General features: G+C 42.3%; 2 protein-coding genes across 2 annotated transcripts in view; one reads left to right on the top strand and one right to left on the bottom strand.

Annotated features, from left to right (window-relative positions):
- GRM2 (glutamate metabotropic receptor 2) overlaps window positions 1-22,259 on the bottom strand; it is a 156,813-nt gene that overhangs the window by 85,754 nt on the left and 48,800 nt on the right. The window lies entirely within an intron of this gene.
- On the top strand, window positions 17,547-18,141 carry IQCF6 (IQ motif containing F6). The gene is made up of 2 exons (XM_058559951.1): window positions 17,547-17,561; window positions 17,773-18,141. The coding sequence occupies exons 1-2, from the start codon at window positions 17,547-17,549 to the stop codon at window positions 18,139-18,141; spliced, it is 384 nt and encodes a 127-aa protein (XP_058415934.1).

Below are 22,259 nucleotides of genomic sequence, written 5' to 3'. Positions count from 1 at the left end.
AAACAGACGTTTTGAAAAATTTTCTTCTTTGTGTGATTTTGCTACCAAAAGGAATGTGATTCACTCATGAAAACTCTTATAGCTCAACACTTAAAATTTTGGAAATATAATTCCCTCACCTACTTATCACTTACTTATCTTCTCCCCCAAAATTGTATTGGTTTTAGATCCATTTGTTAAAAATTTAAAAATGCAACACCTTCTGATTTGTTTATAGGATAATTGATTGTCATTAGAGAATATGGAATTTTTTCACCTGATTTCAATAAAAACCTTTGCATAATTGTGGATACAATTGGAAAGTGAGTGTCTTGAATTAGGAGGCAGAGCCAACAATGTCAACTTCCCTCCAAGTTGCAGGTCTTTGTGAGGATCTTTTACAGTTCAGCAGCCATTAAAATCAATATCAAAGGGAACTGAGCTTAAACTCCAAACCAGCAGATCACTGTAGGACAAAGAGTTAGACCAGGATTTCCCCCAAATAAGAAGAAAAACCAACCACCCAGGCAAAGCACATGAACAGACAGTTCAGAGAAAAAGAAAACAGTAGGGAAAAAAGGATTCTGGACAAATGCAAAGATGCTCAATTCATCCAAAAGAAATTACAGGTAGATTGGTGATGACAGGTCCTCCGTGTTGGTAAGGGTGAAGAGAAACAGGCAGTATCGTATGCTGTGGGTCAGAATGCAAATTAGCAAAACCTCTTTCAATAGAAATTTAACAATATCCATCAAAACTAAAAATGCACAGACCCCTTGATCCATCAATTCTACTCTGGGAATTTTACCTACAGAAATATTCCCCAAAGTTATCACCCACTTGACACCAAAATCAGATTAAGTCAGTGCAAGAAGAGAAAACTATAGGCTGATTTGACTTATGAACCCAGATACAAACATTAACTAACCAAATCCAATGATGATTTCAAAAAATACTTAAACAAGTAGGATTTATGCCATGAATGCAAGTATATTGGTCATTGTTCTTAACTACAAACAACATAAGCGGATTCATATTTATTTAAGCAGGAAATAAAAGTCCTGAAACAATATTTAGTAGAAAATCACCAGATTTTCAGGATGCCTGGGAATTAGGCTTAGAAACAGGCAGAGCAAAGAGAAGCTACACATCCAGAACCACAAAGAATGCCACATCACAGAACCAGCCTGATAAAGATTCCATCGCTGGCACAAAGAATGCTCTCCTGGGTCTCTGGATCACAGGCTGCAGACTGAAAATCCCTAGTGGGTACATTTGATTGGCCAAACCTGGTCACATGTCTGCCCAGCAGCCAGGGAAGCTGGGAAAATGAGAAGCCAGCATTTTCTTCTCTATAATTAAAGGCAGGCTGTCTCCCACCAAAAGAAATAAAAAGGGTAGTCCCCAAACATGGGGAAGGGGCTCAGGTGCCAGCTCGTCTAAAATATGGCCAAGACCCACCACTGTGAGGAGGTTTCCACAGTAAAAAATCTATTGATGTAATTCACGATACTAACAGATCAAAGAAGAAAACCATGAAATCCTCTCTGCAGTTGTAAAAAGAAAAGCAGGGGCCAGCCTGGTGGTTCAATGATCAAGTTCGCACATTCTGCTTTGGTGGCCTGGGATTCGCCAATTCGGATCCTGGGCAGGGACGTACTCACCGCTAATCAAGCCATGCTGAGGTGGCGTCCCACATAGGAGAACTAGAAGGACCTACAACTAGGATATACAACTATGTACTGGGGCTTTGGGGAGAGGAAAAAGAGAAAAAGAGGGAGATCGGCAACAGATGTTAGCTTAGAGCCACTCTTCCTCAAAAAAAAAAAAAAAACCCTCCCAAACTCTCCAGCAATCTCTTCTCCTTCAGGCTCTCTGAAGACCATATGTTGCTCTGCCTTTAACTAAATTTTGAAGGAAAAAAAATAGAAAATTATTTAATAAAATTCTTCATTTAAAAAACTGTTAGCAAACAATCTATCAGAAAATGGGCCAAAGATCTTAACAGACACCTCACCAAAGAAGATATGCAAATGGCAAGCACATGAAAAGATGCTCCATATCATACGTCATCAGGTAATGCAAATAAAAACAACAATGAGATACCACTACATACCTTTTAGAATGGCCAAAATCCAGGACATTGGCAATGCCAAATGCTGGCAAGGATGTGGAGCAACTGGAACCCTCAGTTATTCTTTTTGGGAATGCAAAATGGTACAGTCACCTTGGAAGACGGTTTGGCAGTCTCTTACAAAACTAAACATACTCTTACCATATGATTCAGCAATCTTGCTCCTTGGTATTTACCCAAAGGAGCTGAAAACTATGCCCACACAAAAACCTGCACACAGATGATTATAGCAGCTTTATTCATAATTGCCAAAACTGGGAAGCAACTAAGATGTCCTTCAGGAGGTAAATGGATAAATAAACTGTGGCACATCCAGACAATGGAATATTATCCAACACTAAAAAGAAAAAAAGAGCTATCCAGCCTTGAAAAGACACAGAAGATCATAAACGCATATTACTAAGTAAAAGGAAACAATCTGAACAGGCTACATACTGTATGATTCCAACTATATGACATTCTAGAAAAGGCAAAACCATGGAGACAGTAAAATTGTCAGTGGTTGCCAGGGCCTGGGGAGGAGGGCAGTAAAAATACTCTGTATGATACGATAATGGTGGATACATGTCACTCATTATACATTTATCCATATCCGTAGAATGTACAACATGGAGAACCCTAATAAAAACGATGGACTGGGGCCGGCCCGTGGCGTAGTGGTTAAGTGTGTGCACTCTGCTTCTGGCAGCCCGGGTTCAGATCCCAGGTGCGCACCAATGCGCCACTTGTCAGGCCATGCTCTGGCGGCGTCCCATGTAAAGTGGAGGAAGATATGCACAGATGTTAGCCCAGGGCCAGTCTTCCTCAGCAAAAAGAGGAGGATTGGCATGGATGTTAGCTCAGGGCTGATCTTCCTCACAAAACAAAAACAAAAACAAAAAACGATGGACTCTGGATGATAATGATGTGTCAATGTAGGTTCGTCATTTGTAACAAATGTACCACTTTGGTGTGGGATGTTGATAATGGGGAAAGTTATGCACGTGTAGGGGCAGGAGGTATATGGGAAATCTCTGTACCTTCTGCTCAATTTTGCTGTGAATCCAAAACTGATCTAAAAAATAGTCTTTTTAAAAAATATTAAAGTCTAAAAAAAACTCCAATAGCATATCAGAATAGGAAGAAACGTAATTAATTTGAAAAAGATAGCTAAGGGCCGACCTGGTGGTGCAGCAGTTAAGTGCGCGCGCTCCACTATGGCGGCCCCGGGGTTCAGAACCTGAGTGCACACTGATGCACTGCTTGTCAAGCCATGCTGTGGCGGCGTCCCGTATAAAGTAGAGGAAGATGGGCACAGATGTTAGCCCAGGGCCAGTCTTCCTCAGCAAAAAAGAGGAGGATTGGCAGATGTTAGCTCAGGGCTGATCTTCCTCACAAAAAAAAAAAAGAAAGAAAGAAAAAGTTAGCTAAAATAAACTTCCTATAAATATCCTTGTTGGTGGGAAAGCATGAAAAGTGTTAAAGTCAGAGGGAAAAGCGGTGCCACTCCCCTCAAATCCTTTTCAACATTGTACTGGAGTTCTTGTGTAACAACAATAGATGAAAAGAGGAAAAAAAAAAAAAAGAGGTGTACATATTGGGAGGAAGAAACACTACAAAATTGTCAGTATCTACCATTGATTTGGTCACCTACTTTAAAAATCCCCAAGAATCAGCTAACAAACTACCAGAAATATGAAATGCAGGGAGAATGTGATCACTATTGTGAGACATTTCCATATCAGCAGCCAAAAACCAAGGACACAGGAGAACTGAATAAATAATAATCAGCGAAAAAAATTCATCAGATACATACAGAACTTTACATCTTTCAGATAGTAATCACTTATTTCATTTGTCCATAGAATATTTACAAAGGACTGGCATGCACTTGGCCACCAAAGAAAGCTTAATTTTAAAAGTATAATCAGTGATCATGTCCAATAACATCAGAAACAAATAATTTAAAAATTAAATTTCCTCATTGGAAATTAAGAAAAACCCTTGATGGAAGACAAAACCAAAATGAAACTGCAAACTACCGAAAGAGAAAGAAGACTACCCTTTTTTTTTTTTTTTCTCTGAAAAACAGACTGCCTCCTAACAAAGCCTGAGCTTGGGGGGAATTTGACAGCCCCAAATGCCTTCATTATTAAGGAAGAAAGAGCAAAAATGTGGGAACTCAGTATTTATCCTAAGAATGAGAAAAAAAACAAAAACAAAATAATCCAACAGAAATGAGGACAAAGGAGATAATAAAAATTAAAGTTCAAATTCATGAAACAGAGCACCCCCCCAACAAAAAAATTGCAGGAAAGATAAATAAGTTCAAAAGCTAGTTCTTTGAAAAAGACTAATAAAATAGATAAACTCCTACAAACCAGATTAAAGAAAAAAGAGAGAGGGTAAAAATATACAAGATAGGAAATGAGAACTGAGACACAACTACAGATGTGGGGAAAATTAAAATTATTTGAAGAGAATATTCTAGGCAACTTTATGGCTAACAAAATTTGGAAATATTGAGGAAGTGGATGATATCCTAGCAAAATATAAATTAACAAAATCAATCAAAGAAAAGTTGAAAACTTGAACAGATGAATTACCACATAAGATTATACTATTATGTATTAAATATTGCCCCGGGACCAGATGGTTTCATAGCTGGGTTTTATTTAACCTTTACAGAAGAGATCATTCCGAAGCTATTTAAACTATTTTCTAATAGAAAAAAAGAGGGAGAACTCTCCAATTTGTTTCATGAAGCCAATTTAAGCTAAACACCAAACTTGATAAAGACAAGCCCCCCCAAAAAAAGCTAGCCAAGGGGTTGGCAAATGTTTCCTGTAAAGAGCCAAATAGTAAATATTTTAGGTTTGTGGGCCATACGGTCTCTGTTGCGACTACTCAACTCTGTGTTGAAGCACAAAAACAGCCATAAATATTATAGAAATGAATGAGTGGGGTAGCGTTCCAATAAATCTTTTCTATTATTGAGGCAACATTGGTTTATAACATAATGTAAGTATCAGGTGTACAACATTATAATTTGACATCTGTATACACTACAGCATGCTCACCACTGGAAGTCTAGTTTCCATCCATCATCATACAATCGACCTCCTTCACCTATTTTGCCCACCCCTCACCCTCTTCCCCTCTAGTAACCACCAATCTGTTGTCTATATCTATGAGTTTGTTTTGGGTTTTTTTTGCATTTTTTTTAATATTCCACTTATGAGTGAAGTCATATCGTATTTGTTTTTCTCTATATAATTATTTCACTTAGCAAAATACTCTCAAGGTCCATCCATGTTGTTGTGAATGGCAAGATTTCATGGCATAGCAGTTAAGTGTACGTGCTCCACTGCTGGCGGCCCAGGTTCGGATCCCAGGTGCACACCAATGCACCGCTTGTCAGGCCATGCTGTGGCGGCGTCCCACATAAAGTGGAGGAAGATGGGCACAGATGTTAGCCCAGGGCCAGTCTTCCTCAGCAAAAAGAGGAGGATTGGCATGGATGTTAGCTCTGGGCTGGTCTTCCTCACAAAAAAAAAAAAAAAGCCCAGGACCAGTTGACTTCATTGATGAATTTCATGAAGCATTAAAGAAGAACTGACACCAATCCTTCTTACATTCTTCCCAAAAATAGGAGAGAAAAGAACACTTCCTAACTCATTCTTTGAAGCCAGTATTACCATGACACTAAAGCCAGACAAAGGCACTATAAGAAAAGAAAACTAAAGACCAATATCTCAGGAATACAAGGCAGTTTCAACATACAAAAATCAATGTAATACACCATATTAATAGATTAAAAAGGAAAAACATCACATGATCATCTCAATTGATACAGAAAAAGAATTTGACAAAATCTAACACCTGTTCATGAAAAAAACATTCAATAAATTGGGAATGGAAGGGAACTTCTCACCCTGATAAAGGGCAGCTATGAAAAGCCCACAACTAACATCACACTTAATGGTGAAAGACTGAAAGTCTTTTCTCTAAGATGAAGAATAAGACAAAGATATCTGCTTTCATCACTGCTATTCAACATTGTACTGGAAGTTTTAGCCAGGGCAATTAAGCAAGAAAGCAAACTAAAACGAATCCAAAGTGGAAAGAAGGAAGCAAAATTCTATTTGCAGATGACACAATCTTACATACAGAAAATCCTAAAGAATCCACAAAAAAATTATTCACACTAATAAACTAATTCCCCAAAGTTGCAACATATAAGATAAACACACAAAAATCATTTGTGTTTCTATACACTGGCAATGGAAAATTCAAAAATACAATTAAGAAAATAATTGTTTTTATAGTAGCATCAAAAAGAATAAAATACTTATGAATAAATTTAACCAAGCAGGTGCAAGACTTGTACACTTAAACTATAAAACATTGTTGAAAGAAATTAAAGGAGACCTAAATAAATGGAAAGATATTCTGTGTTCTGGGTCAGAAGACTTAATACTCGCCAAAATCAATGTACAGATTCAATGCAATCCCTATCAAAATTCCCACTGCCTTTTTTTTTTTTTTCAGAAATAGACTAGCTAATCTTAAAGTTCATATGGAATTGCAAAGGTCCCAGAACAGCCAAAACAGTCTTGAAAAAGATAAAATTGGAGAACTCAAACTTCTCGATTTCAAAAGTTACCACAAAGCTACAGTAATCAAGACAGTGTGGTATTGGCATAAAGATAGATATATAGATCAAGGGACTAGAATTGAGACCAGAAATACACCTATAGATCTATGTTCAATTGATTTTGAACAAGGGTAGCAAGACTTGGGGGAAAGGATAATCTCTTCAATAAATATTTCTGGGACGACTGGATAACCCCATGCAAAAGAATGAAGTTGGACTCTTCCCTCACAACATATACAAATATTAACTCATAATCAATTGAAGTTCTAAATGTAAGAAATGTAACTCTTAGAAAACACACGGGGAAATCTTCATGACTTTGTATCTGGCAATGGATTCTTGGCTATGACACCAAAGTACAAGCAACAAAAGAAAAAATAGATAAATTGAACTTGATCAAAATTAAAAACTTTTGTGCATCAAAGAGCATTATGAAGAGAGTGAAAAGATGCAGAATGGAAGAAAATATTTTCAAATCATATATCTGATAACGATCTGGTGTCAAGAATATATAAAGAGAGAGGAAGTCAAGATGGCGGCGTAGGCAGACTCTGAACTCACCTCCTCCCGTGGACACAGCCAATTTACAACTACTCGTGGAAAAATTACCCCTGAGACAGAACTGAAAACTGGATAAGAGGAAGTCCTGCAACAAACGACAATCCTAACTGAGGTAGAAGAGGCAGAAACTCCCTTCTGGAGAGGTAAAACGCCGCATACACAAGACACAGTGCCTCACGGCCGCCCGGGAGCAACCCAAATGTACGCAGCCATCCCCGGAGGAGCGGGGCCCTGAGCTGGGGAGTGCCCGCACTGTAGGCATTTTGTGGACCCAGCACAATCGAGATGAGTGGCATAATATCTGACTTTGCCTGCTACTAAAACATTGGGGAATACCCCCAGAAAAGCTGGTTCACAAAGAAATTAAAACCGGCTCATAAAGGGCCCATGCACAAACTCACCCGTTTCAGAAAGCAACCTAAAATCACCAGAAAGAAAGGTGCACAGTGCTTTGGTGAAAAGAGACTCACCTAATAGGCCCTGAGTGCATGTCGGTGAGAGGTGAGACCTCTCCAGGGACTGGGACATTGGCGGCGGCCATTGTTGTGGCCTGGTGTGGGCGTGCTGACACAGACGTCATTGGAGTTCTCCCTGGGGCCTGCTAACCCCGGGGTCTGCTCCACCCACTAGAGCACCGATTTAATCCAGCTCAGCCAGGGCAGGAAGCCCACCCTAGAGACTGGCCCCAACCAACAACAAGCCCTCAGGCAACTTGTGGGCCTGCATAGATAGGAGACTGGACTCTCTGCAGCCTAGCAACTGAGCCGACTTCAGAGGGGCAGGGCGTGCACAAGAAGCAGGTGGAGAGTGTGGGGTGGTGGTGGAGTGTGTGGGGCTCCCGCCGCGGAGAGACTGGGTCCGCTTCGGGAGGTCGAGGCGCGCACACGGGGCAGGACTGTGTTGACTGTGTGTGTGGACCTGTGGGTGGCAGGGCTTGTCAGCTGCAGAGGACTTGTGCTTCTCAAAGACCCACATAGGGGGTTTGCCCCACCTTCCAAAGCCTGAAACAGTTGGGTGCTAGCGAGCCTGAGGCCAGCCCCACCCAGGTGCAATCCTCAGAGAACTGACAAGAGACCTAAAGGCTGGAGGTTATAGTAATTGTAAGGCCCTGAGCCTAACAACCTGCCATGCTGGGGGCCTACTCACTTAAAAGAAATACTGCAACACAAATGTGGTATTAGAACTTGCAGCCAATTGTGCTGGGGCTCCCCACACCTGATAAAGAGACTGAAGGGCCCACAACACATAACTCGGCCTCCCTGGGCGCCTACAGGGAGAGCAAACAGGCCATAACAGAAGGACACACGTCGCCCACATAAGGGTCACCCCTGGAACATTGAGGACTGAGGGAAGCACACTGCAGGCCTCCTAAGGCATCACTTATATAAGGTCACCTATCCAAGAGCAGGAGACGTAGCTGACCTACATAATACTTGGACACAAGCACAAGGAAAGAGGTAAAATGAGGCAAAGGAATACATTCCAAGTAAGGGAACAGGACAAAACCCCAGAAAAGGAACTAAGTGAAACAGAAATGAGCAACCTACCTGACAAAGAGTTCAAACAAAGAGTGTTAAGGATGCTCACTGATCTGGGGAGAAGAATAGATGAACTCAGTGAGAATGTCAACAAAGAAATGGAAGATATAAAAAAGAACCAATCAGAAATGAAGAATACAATACCGGAAATGAAAAATTCACTAGAGGGACTCAAAAGCAGAGTAGAGGATACAGAAGAACGGATCTGTGAGCTGGACGAAAGACTGGAAGAAATTACCCAAGCTGAACAGGTAAAAGAGAAAAGAATTAAAAAGAGTGAGGACAGTCTAAGGGACCTCTGGGACAACATCAAGTGCGCTAACATCCGTGTTATAGGTGTCCCGGAAGGAGAAGAGCAAGACTAAGGGGCAGAGAATCTATTTCAAGAAATAATAGATGAAAACTTCCCTAACCTAAGGAAGGAAACAGACATCCAGGTACAGGAAGCACAGAGAGCCCCAAACAAGATAAACCCAAAGAGGCCCACACCAAGACACATCATAATCAAAATGTCCAGAATTAAAGATAAAGAGAGAATCCTAAAAGCCGCAAGAGAAAGTCAAGTACATACAAAGGAAATCCCTTAAGGCTATCAGATGACTTCTCAGCAGAAACCTTACAGGCTAGAAGAGGGTGGCATGATATATTTAAAGATCTAAAGGGAAAAAACTTCCAGCCAAGAATACTCTACCCAGCAAGGTTATCATTCAACATGGAAGGAGAGATCAAAAATTTCCCAGATAAGCAAAAATTAAAGGAGTTTGTCCCCAAGAAACCAGTGCTACAAGAAATGTTAAAGGGACTGATTTAAGGGAAAAAGAGAAGACCACAAATAGGAAAAATTATCTATTTCCATGATAAGAGGGTAATGGATCAAATGCACAAAAAAGAGGTTAGATATGATATCAAAAACATAAAAGGAAGGAGGAGGGGAGTTAAAGAGTAGAACTTTCAGACAGAGGTCAAACTAAAGAGACCATCAATTCTGTATAGAAGGAGAAAGGAACAGACAAGGACTACTAAAACACTGAGAAAAAAAAAAGTTAAAAAATGGCAGTAAGTACATACTTATCAATAGCTACTTTAAACGTCAATGGACTAAATGCTCCAATTAAAAGGCATAGTGTGGCTGATTGGATAAAACAACAAGACCCATATATATGCTGCATACAAGAGACACACTTCAGACCTAAAGACACTCACAAACCGAAAGTGAAGGGATGGAAAAAGATACTCCATGCAAATGGCAATGAAAAGAGAGCTGGGGTAGCAGTACTCATATCAGACAAAAAAGACTTTAAAACAAAAACTGTGAAAAGAGACAAAGAAGGGCATTACATAATGATCTAGTGAACAATCCAACAAGAGGAAATAACACTTGTAAATATCTACACACCCAATGTAGGTGCACCTAAATATATAAAGTAATTATTAACGGACATAAAAACAGAAATAGACAGTAACACAATAATAGTAGGGGACTTTAACACTCCACTTACACCAAAGGATAGATCATCCAAACAGAAAATAAATAAGGAAACATTGGCCTTAAATGATACACTAGAACAGATGGACCTAGTAGATATATACAGAGCATTGCATTCAAAAACCGAAGAATACACAGTCTTTTCAAATGCACATGGAACATTCTCCAGGACTGACCACATACTAGGCCACAAAACAAGTCTCCATAAATTTAAGAAGATTGAAATAATACCAAGCATCTTTTCTGACCACAACGGTATGAAACTAGAAATCAACTATAGGAAGAAAATCAGAAAAGCCACAAATACGTGGAGATTAAACAAAATGCTACTGAACAACGACTGGGTCAATGAAGAAATCAAAGAAGAAATCAAAAAATACCTGGAGGCAAATGAAAATGAAAATACGACATACCAGAATTTATATGATGCAGCAAAAGCAGTTCCAGAGGGAAGTTTATAGCAATACAGGCCTATCTCAACAAACAAGAAAAATCTCAAATAAACAATCTAACAATGCACCTAAAGGACTGAAAAAAGAAGAACAAACAAAGCCCAAAATCAGTAGAAGAAGGGAAATAATAAAAATCAGAGCAGAAATAAATGAAATAGAGACCAAAAAAACAATAGAAAAAATTAACAATTCCAAGAGCTGGCTCTTTGAAAAGATAAACAAAATTGACAAACCTTTAGATAGACTCACCAAGAAAAAAAGAGAGAAGGCACAAATAAGTAAAAATCAGAACTGAAAGAGGAGAAATTACAACAGACACCTCAGAAATACAAAAGATTATAAGAGAATACTATGAAAAGCCATATGCCAACAAATTTGACAATCTGGAAGAAATGGATAAATTCTTAGAATCATACAACCTTCCAAAACTGGATCAAGAAGAAGTAGAGAATTTGAATAGACCAATCACCAGTAAGGACATCGAAACAGTAATCACAAACCTCCCCAAAAATAAAAGTCCAGGACCAGACGGCTTCCCTCGTGAATTCTACCAAACATTCAAAGAAGACATAATACCTATCCTTCTCAAACTCTTCCAAAAAATTGAGGAGAGGGGGAAGCTCCCTAACTCATTCTACGAAGCCGACATTACCCTGATACCAAAACCAGACAAGGACAACACACAAAAAAAAGAAAATTACAGGCCAATATCACTGATGAACATCGATGTAAAAATCCTCAACAAAATACTAGCAAATCACATACAACAATACGTTAAAAAGATTATACACCATGATCAAGTGGGAATTATTCCAGGTATGCAGGGATGGTTTAACATTTGCAAATCAATCAACGTGATGCACCACATTAATAAAATGAAGAATACAAATCACATGATCATCTCAATAGATGCAGAGAAAACATTTGACAAGATACAGCATCCATTTATGATAAAAACTCTGAATAAAATGGGTATAGAAGGAAAGTACCTCAACATAATAAAGACCATATATGAGAAACCCACAGCTAATATCATCCTCAATGGTGAAAAACTGAAAGCTATCCCTCTAAGAACAGTACCAGACAAGGATGCCCACTGTCACCACTCCTATATAACATAGTACTGGAAGTCCTAGCCAGAACAATCAGGCAAGAGAAAGAAATAAAAGGGATCCAAATTGGAAAGGAAGAAGTGAAACTGTCACTATTTGCAGATGACATGATTTTATATATAGAAAACCCTAAAGAATCCACCAGAAAACTTTTAGAAGTAATAAACGAATATGGTGAATTTGCAGGAGACAAAATGAACATACAAAAATCACTTGCATTTCTATACACTAACAACGAAGTAGCAGAAAGAGAAATTAAGGATACCATCCCATTTACAATTGCAACAAAAAGAATAAAATACCTAGGAATAAACTTAACCAAAGAGGTGAAAGAGCTGTACATGGAAAATTACAGAACATTGCTGAAAGAAATTGAAGAAGACACAAAGAAATGGAAAGATATTCCATGCTCTTGGATTGGAAGAATTAACATAGTTAAGATGTCCATACTTCCTAAAGCCATCCATAGATTCAATGCAATCCCTATCAAAGTTCCAACAACATTTTTCACAGAAATAGAACAAAGAATCCTAAAATTTATATGGAACAACAAAAGACCGCGAATAGCTAAAGGAATCCTGAGAAAAAAGAACAAAGCTGGAGGTATCACACTCCCTGATTTCAAAATATACTACAAAGCTATAGTAACCAAAACAGCATGGTACTGGCACAAAAACAGACACACAGATCAATAGAATAGACTCGAAAGCCCAGAAATACACCCACACATCTATGGACAGCTAATCTTGGACAAAGGAGCCAAGAACATACAATGGAGAAAAGAAAGTCTCTTCAACAAATGGTGTTGGGAAAACTGGATAGCCACATGCAAACAAATGAAAGTAAATCCTTACCTTACACCATACACAAAAATTAACTCCAAATGGATTAAAGACTTGAATGTAAGACCTGAAACTGTGAAACTTCTAGAAGAAAACATAGGCAGTACGCTCTTCAACATCCGTCTTAGCAACATATTTTCAAGCACCATGTCGTACAGGGCAAGAGAAACAATAGAAAAAATAAACAAATGGGACTACATCAAACTAAAAAGCTTCTGCACAGCAAAGGAAACCATCAACAAAACGAAAAGACAACCTAACAATTGGGAGAAGATATTTGCAAACCATACATCTGATAAGGGATTAATCTCCAAAATATATAAAGAACTCATGCATCTCAACAACAAAAAAACTAACAACCCAATTAAAAAATGGGCAAAAGACCTGAACAGACATTTCTCCAAAGAAGATATACAGATGCCCACAGACACATGAAAAGATGTTCAAAATCACTATCAGGGACATGCAAATCAAAACTACAATGAGATATCACCTCAGGCCCGTCAGAATGGCTATAATGAACAAGACAGGAAACAACATGTGTTGGAGAGGATGTGGAGAGAAGGGAACTCTCATACACTGCTGGTGGGAGTGTAAACTGGTGCAGCCACTATGGAAAACAGTATGGAGATTCCTCAAAAAATCAAGGATAGAACTACCACATGATCCAGCTATTCCACTGTTGGGTATTTATCCAAAGAACTTGAAAACACCAATGCATAAAGATACATGCACCCCTGTGTTCATTGCAGCGTTATTCACAATAGCCAAGACTTGGAAGCAACCTAAGTGCCCATCAAGGGACGAATGGATAAAGAAGATGTGGTATATATACACAATGGAATACTACTCAGCCACAAGAAACAATGAAATCCAGCCATTTGTGACAACATGGATGGACATTGAGGGTATAATGCAAAGTGAAATAAGTCAGAGGGAGAAGGTCAAATACCATATGATTTCCTTCATTAAGTAGTAGATAATAACAACAATAAACAAACACATAGAGACAGTGATTGGATTGGTGGTTATCAGAGGGGATCGGGGGAGGGAGGAGGGCAAAAGGGATAATTCAGCACATGTGTGTGGTGATGGGTTGTAATTAGTATTTGGGTGGTGAACATGATGTAATCTATGCAGAAATAGAAGTGTAATGATGTACACCTGAAATTTATACAATGTTATAAACCAATGTTAGTGCAATAAACAAAAAATTAAAAATAAATAAATAAATAAAAATTTTAAAAGTCAGAAACGGACTTGAATAGATATTGCTCCAAAGAAAGATATACAAATGCCCCAAAAGCAGATGAAAATATGCTCAGCATCATTAGTCTTAGGGAAATGCAAATCATAACAATGAGATACCACTTCACACTAGGATGGCTATAATAAAAAATAAATGCAAAAAAAGCAAGTGTTGGCAAGGTTGTGGAGACTGGTGGGAATGTAAAATGGTATAGCTGCTGTGGAAAACAGTTTGGTGTTCCTCAAAAAGTTAAACACAGAATTACCATATGACCCAGCAATTCCACTCCTAGGTATATACCCAAAAGAATTGAAACTAGGGATTCAAACAAATACTTGTACACAAATGCTCATAGCAGTAATATTCACAATCACCAAAGAGTGAAAACAACTCAAATATCTGTCAGTTTATGAATGTATAAACAAAATGTGGTATATACATACAATGGAAAATTATTTAGCCATAAAAAGGAATGAAGTACTGATACATGCTACAAGACAGATGCATCATGCTAAGTGAAAGAAGCCAGACACAAAAGGCCATATATTATGTGATTCCATTTACATGAAATATCCAGAATAGGAAAATCCATAGAGACTAAAAGCAGATTAATGGTTGCCAGGGCCTGGGGTAAGGAAAAGGTAACGGGAAGTGACTGCTTAATGGGTATGGGCTTTCTTTTTGAGGTGATGAAATTAGAATTAAAATTAGATGAAATTAGAAACTGGAATTAGGTAATGGTGGTGGTTGTACACCATTGTGAATGTATTAAAAGCCACTTAATTGTATACTTTAAAATGGTTAAAATGGACAATTTTGTGTTATATGATTTTTACCTCAATTAATGTAAAAATATACATGGAAACACACAAAACAGCTTTATATTTCTTTAGGTTCATGGATGTACTGTGTATGTAAGTGCATAGCTAATTGTCGAGGATACCCTCCAAGCTGAGAGCAGTAATCATGTCAGGGTGGAAACATTGATCGCTGAGGGAAATTTTAGTTTGAAATATATAAATTACAAACACATTATTTTTAATAGAAAATTTAAGTCAGTCTGTTCATGGTATAAGGTCTGGAGGAATGGCTCTGGGAGCAAATTTCATGGGAAATTCACTATCCACCTTCTACGTTTCTGCATTATTTGAAATTTTAGCAACAGACATACTATATTTATAATCAGAAAAAAAAAATCAAGCAAGAGGGACAGAATTGGAAGCGGGGGAGGGGAGCAGTAAGAAAACAGAGACCAAGGTTCGTGGTCTGTGAAAACTTGAATTCAGGGAGTTCATCTTACCTTTCCGCCCCCTCTGCTGCCACTTTGTGAATAACTGCAGAAGCATGAACATAAAAGGGGCTGGCAAGTTTTTCCTCGGACCTCTAAGAAAGGGACAAAGCCAGGATATTCTGGCAACAACCAGCCAGGCCAGAGGTGGGGAGGGGAGAGATCCACAAGGAACAGTGGGATCTGGCATCCTGACCACGGCAACCTGGCCTGGATGGACTGAGCCTTAGAGGGCTGGCCACATCCACAGCCCCCTTCTAAGTGATCCCTTCTGCAGAATCCAGCAAGTTGGGCTGGGAGTGGATGTCAGATGCCAGGACCAACGGTTTAAGCAGCAATGGAGGCCTTCGAGATGGCGGATACCAGGGCTCTGCTCACCCAGATTGACAGTCATTAAAGGAAGCAATAGGGTCCATTCTTGAGGACTTTTAACATGAGGCAAAGAGGTTGCTTGGTTGAAAATAGGGCCAGAACCTGTAAGACACCCCAATGGACAGTGCCATGGCAATTAGTACGAGTGATGATACGAGGCCTCAAATACACATAAACAGGAGCCACAGACAGTGCACAGCCCCTCAAGTGGTGAGAACCCAGCAAAGCCTCATGCAGAAAAATGAGTGATAACATGCTCGCTAAAGCCAAAGCCAGAATAGCCTTCCAAATCCCAAAGGACTCTCAGCATCTCTGCATACCTGCGCCTGCAGTTCCAGTCCTAACTCTGAATCCTAGAAACGCAGCTCTCTGTGAGCTCCCGGGAGACCTGGCTGCACAGCTTCATTCTTACAGCACAGAAGGGCAGATCCAGGTTTTGTGCCACCTGAAGCTTATATAATTTGGAAGGCCTACTTTGACAAAAAGAATACAAAATTACAGACTTAAAATTAGGCAAATGCATATTTAGGACGAGTAAAGAAATCACAACAAATTACAAATTTTTAAAAGTTGGCAAATACCAAAACATAATGTACATATTAAACTGTCTCACCTCTATAACATTTTTTGATGCATAACCTTTGATTATTTCTTCATATGATGACTTTGCAATATCATTTTCTATAGAAACTTGTTTATTATTGACAGTCGGGGTGCATAAAACATACGGTTTCTCATTCAATGCATACACTGTTCAGATTAGTTCTACTAGTTGGTGCCCTGCAATCACAAGAATTCTGATAAATTCTATTTCACAAAATTCACACCAAAAAAACAAAAAAGTATGGTATGTTTATAATCATCTCACTGCATTGTCAAGTATACTCCTGACAAGACAGAACTTCACTTTTAATCAGGCATCAGTGAGAACAGAATCTCCCACTTAACGGTTTTACATGTCTGCTAGCAGGAGGAGTTTTCTACAGACCAGCTTTTGTCTCTGTACTTTTCAAACCTTGCTTTTCCTCTCCTGCCCAATACTTCTGGTGCTGGGCACTGTAGGGCATGTTCATATCACCGTAGCGGCACTTCTGTCCCCACATCTTCATACCGTGACAGGTGAGTGGATGCGGAAACAGGAAGGAGCAGTCTTGGAAGCCAGTTCCATCAGCATGGCTAGGAAAAGTGTGTTTATTCCCAGGGGTGATGGTGAACCACACAAATCTATCCCAATTAACCTAAACTAAGTATATTCCAACTCAGCTTCCCCCCAGTCATGCCCCTAAAGAGGCTGCAGCCATTCCACACCACCCAAGAGGAGAAGGCTGACAGAGGGAGTCAGAGAAGGGGAGACAGAGGCCCTCTCTAACTGCAGCTAAATTATCTCGCTTTCACAAATTTTACACAAAAACATACTGCCCCATGAACACACTGCTTGACCCCCTCCCACGGGCTCCGACTCCGAAGCTTCCAGAAATCCAGCTGCTAGCGATGAGTATTCCTAAAGTAAAACCCCTTACTTGAAGGAAAGCTGCGTGAATCTCTTTCTTCACTGCCACCAGCAGAAACAAAAATAAGTGACTGGAAGGTGTAGAAAGAGCAAGACTTAACTGACGCCAGTTGGGTCTGAGAAATAAACTGAAAGCAAGAGATAACGGCAGGACCCCCAAAATGATGGGAATCAATAAACAGGGTGACTGGTCAATCCATAAGGAGACACAAGCAGGAGAAGAGGAGAGAGAGATGTAGCTAAAATGTAGATGGACAGGACCCGATGAGGGGAGCCTTGTGTGCAGGTGGGCGGAGTCTAATGATAGGGGGTGACTAACAGTCGAGGGCGGGGCTAAAGACTAGGGTGGCCTAACTGATAGATGAGTGGACTCTAAAGACCAGGGCCATGGACACACAAAATGTCGGTAAGACCCATACAGGAGGGATCTGCCTAATGGATAATGAGCAGTGTCCGAAGGTGAGTGCGGGATTGAAAATAAGATGGATGGGCCTAGAAATGAGAGGGCAGGGCCAACTCGGCCAGGCCCCCTTTCCTCCCAGCACCAGAGGTGGGGACAGGAATGGGAGGGTACCCCACTGAGCATCTCCCTGTTGTTCCTTCCCCTGATCAGTTAGAGAAGGCAGCCATAAAGATTCAGGCATGGTGGCGTGGCAACATGGTGCGCCGGACGTTACTGCATGCAGCACTCAGGGCCTGGGTCATCCAGTGCTGGTGGAGGTCGATGCAGGCCAAGACATTGGAGCAAAGACGGCGCCTGGCACTAAGAGTCTACACCTGCCAGGAGTGGGCCGTGGTGAAGGTGCAGGCACAGGTGCGAATGTGGCAGGCCCGCAGACGGTTTCTTCAGGCACGCCAAGCGGCCTGCGTCATCCAATCTTACTGGCGCTGGCATGCCAGCCAAACCCGAGGCCTGATCCGGGGCTGCTATGAGGTCAGAGCCAGCCGGCTGGAGCTCGACATCGAAATTCTCATGACCTAGGGTGCTGGCAGAGCCAAGGAGACTGGATCTCTCTTCCAATAAAGACATTTACTGACCACGATGGAAACTGCCCCTTAGAAATTAGACCCATAGAAGAAAGATCAGCCCCTAACCTTCCTGCCTTCCACCCAAAAAAAGGTTACCTGGTGTGATCTAGAGCCCATCCCAGGGCAACCTAACATGGGCTTTTGCTCCTAATGCAAACCTGACCAATCTTGCACCCAAAAGAGACCCCAGGGCCCAGGTCAGGCTCTGACACCTCAGCCAGCCTGACCTCAGCTCCCTCCACAAGTGGGGATAGGCATTGGGCTTTATTTTTCTGCAGCCCTGCTCAGGCCTCTCCATTCAGAATAGGACACCAGACAGTCTGGCTGGAGCCAGAGCCAGATGGGAAGGCCAGGATTCCACAGCCCTGTGCTTGGCAGAGCCCTTGTGGCCAGCACAGCGCTTGGCAGGGAGCCAAGAGGACAGAGTACCCCCGCTGAGTAACAGCAGGACAGGCACTGTGTCTCACTGGGGGACAGCAAGTCAGAGCCAGCCCCTGGGGAAGGCCATGGCAGGAGCTGAGGAGCAGCAGCTGTGCCTGCTGCCTCTCTCCCTAGGGCTGAGAGACAAGGCTTCTCTCCCCTCTGCTGGCCACTCCCTGGGAGAACCAGGCATGGGGTGGGGGAGGGGAGGGGGGCGTGTCAGGAGTGGGTAAACAAGCAGAGGAGGACTAGGGGTGGGCAGGGGGAAGGGCTGTCCTTCTGCCATTGGAGGTCATTGGTTTGGGGATGCAACCTCTAAATCCTACCACATCCTCAGAAGCAGCTGTGCTGGCCTCCCCTCCAAGATCCCCTCTCTTTCCCCCAACCCTCCACAGACTGCCGCAGCCTGCCAGGCCTGCCTCGAGTGGGTGCTCATGGGTCTCTGCTCTGCTAAGTCTCCTGTTACCTCTTGCATCTATGGCTCAACCATCTCTGTACATGATCTCCCACAGTCTCTGCTTTGTCATCCATGCCCAAGGTTCCTCACTCTCACCCCGTGTCCCTCAGATGTTTGTCTCTATACCTGCATCCCAGAAGTCTGAGCTCCGTGACCCTCCCCAGGGTTTTGCAATGGGTGGCTTTGCACGAGGAATGGGAGGACAAGTTGGGGAGGTATGCAGAAGTCAGAGGTCTTCATGGGCCTTGCAGCTGGGTAAGGCTGTCCCTCACCCCAGGCCCCCTTGTGTGTGTGTGTATGTGTTTGGGGTTCCGGGGAGGGTGTCTCCAGAACAGCTGCAGTGGATGTGAGGATTCAGTGTTCAGCCCGACACTCATTACCTCTAGTAGCTGCAGGTGGCAATAATGCAGCCGAGTACCTTGCTCTTCCAAGGGACATCCTTCAGGAGCTTTGGGCACAACTTTCTCCTCCTGCTACTAGCAGCAGTGAGTGGTAGGAAACTGGTTAGGTCTGCATGCTGAACATGATGAGAATTCTGCATGACTAGCCCTGTAGGCGCCACCCCTGCAGTGAGAGGTGTTTAAAACCTGTGCTGGCAAGGGTTTAAGTCTCTGGTTCTCAACCTACATTGGATATTGGAATCCCCTGGGACACAAAAAATTACTGATGCCTGTGCCAACCCAGAGATTCTGTTTTAATTGGACTGGTGGAGGCGTGGGCATTAGAATTCAATATGCAACCACAATTTGGAAACTGCTGAGTTAAGCCCTTCCCAGCCCAGGTTATATGCCCCTATTCAGCCTGTGTGGTCCCACCTGCGGATGGTCATGCAGAATTCCAAGCCAAACACTCAGTGAGCTCAAGGTAATCAAGGCTTTCTGCTCTCTGGTGACCTAAAAATGCAAAGTGAAACAGGGGATCCAGAAGAGCCACTTTGAGTCAAAAACCTTTGGAAGCAGGAAGACACAGCCCCTCCTGGTAGCCGGGGGAAGGGATGGGGAGAGGTTATTGGGAGGAATATTGGGAGGGGCCTTTTGTCCCAGGTAGACAGGATCCCAGGAAGATGGCACCACACAGGTGTGAGCAATGGAAACTCAGGGGCCAGACCAAGGGGGCCAAACTTCATCCAAGGTCTTTACCACCACCTTGGGTGTCCCTCCAATGGTCAGGAGTCTTGAGAAGCCAGAGGTGGTCTGGACCTGTGGGTGCTGGGCATCAGAGAGCCTTAGGCAGAGGAAGTGAATGAGACATAGGACAGGAGTCAGGAGAGAGGCTCCCCTTTAACAGTGAGGTCTGTGGCTTGGCTGGCATTGCCTAGATCAGTAGAGCCACCTTCCCCTCCTCAGCAGGGGTGAGCTGAGAGGTAGACTTCTCAGATCCTCACAGAACTTCACAGACCCTCCCTTCTCTTCCCCACCATCATCGAGAATCGAGCTGCATAAGAAACTCTTCCTGAGAATACACTGAAACACTAGAAATGGGAATGGGAGGAGCATGCTTGCAGCTTTGGGGCAGAAGCGGGCCTGAGAGCACTCTGGGGGACTTTGTGTACCCACTCTTGCTCTTCCCCCAGGTGACATCATGTCCACAAGAGATATGTGCCCTAGGCCTGATCAACGAAGAAATATACTGACCCTCAGACTGGCCCAGCCTCCTGGGCCCCTAAGAAGATAGTTCAGTAAGTAAGGGCCCATCCTCGGCAGGTCCCTTCCATCCCTGGAAAATGATTCCCAGATGGCATCTAGTCTCCTTGCTCCCAGGACACGTACTCCTTGCTCTCAAGCCCCTCACCTCATGCATCACAACCTCAGCTCTGATCCCACTGTTCCAGGTCTCCATCCTGCCTTGTCTTCTGACTCTCTCTGTCCCACATGCCAAACCCAAAAGGAGATGGCCACAGCCACTGTCATGCCACACCAGGCAGCTTGAGTGGGCCAACATCCCACCGATCATACACATACGCATCTACGCATGTTACTGGAGAACACTGGTTCTGACTACCACCCCACCCCACTCCCATCTCACCACGTGGATGTTGCTTGGTGTAAAGAGGACTTTGCTCAGCTTTGCTTCTAAAAATTGAGTTTGTTCAACTCCACCACAAGTTACTAGTCTGGAAGCTTATTATGTAGAAGAGCTAGAATGAGTTGAAAGGAAAAATTGTTTTCTGGGCTCTCCCAAGCTGAGCTTTCATATCAAGTGTCAAAAACAAACAACTTAATGTAGAGTATGACTATAAAGAGGGTGACCATAGAGTCTGAGAGTGAAAAGGGATGGGGGACAGGGCAGATAGAGAAAGTTTCAACCGCAGAGGAAGAGATAAAAACCCATTCATGACCCTGAAACAGAGGAGTGTGAGGGGGCTTATGTACTGCTGCAGCCTGCCACCAGATCCTACCCTCAGCCTCTCCCCTCAGGTTACCCCAGTAGGCATAGAGGAATCTGAGAACGTAAGCTGGGGAGACTACATGGCTCAGAGGTGAAAGGTGGTAAAAGTTGAGGGAGTGCCAAAGTGCTGGGTCTGAGGGCTGCCTCCATTGAGCCCTGTATACTCCCTTACGGGGCTGGGAAGTAGCGAAGAGTCCCTGGACCCCCACAATGGGGGAGGTAAGAAGTGCCAAAGGGACTGGTGGTCTCAAAGAGGTCTAGGACAGGGACAAGAAGCCACAGGCTGTGGGGACCTCACCACTCAAGACCAAGGCAGGGACGAAGGGCATCACAGAAGGTGGGTTTAGGTCTGTGGGTGGGATACCCAAGCAGGTTCATCTATTGGGGGGGCTGAGGACAACATGGCACCCTCAAGAGCATGCAGGCAAGACCAGCTGCAAGAACCAATCCAGGAGGGGAGAGTGGGAGGTATCAATGAAAGATGACAGGTTATGAGTTGATCATTGTTGAAGGTGGATGATGACTACTCTGTCTACTTTTGGATATGTTTGAAAATTTCCACAATAACAACATGAAAGTAGTTTTAGTATAAATAATAGAGGAATAAAAGTTACTATTTAAATAACTTCCATAACAGTTAGGAATTGTATTGGGCTCTTAGGAACAGAAACCTGAAAAACAGTAGCTTAAACAAAATAGAAGTTTGATTTCTTCTCCCATAAACGAAGCCCAGCAATGGGCAGACCAAGATACAGAAGCTGCACAATGTCAACAGGTCCCTTCTTCTCTGCTTCCACACTGCACCT

Source organism: Diceros bicornis, chromosome 2, assembly GCF_020826845.1.
Source record: "Diceros bicornis minor isolate mBicDic1 chromosome 2, mDicBic1.mat.cur, whole genome shotgun sequence".
Taxonomy (NCBI): domain Eukaryota; kingdom Metazoa; phylum Chordata; class Mammalia; order Perissodactyla; family Rhinocerotidae; genus Diceros; species Diceros bicornis.
The sequence above is the reverse complement of the archived record's forward strand: the minus strand, read 5'-3'. Positions and strand labels throughout refer to the sequence as shown.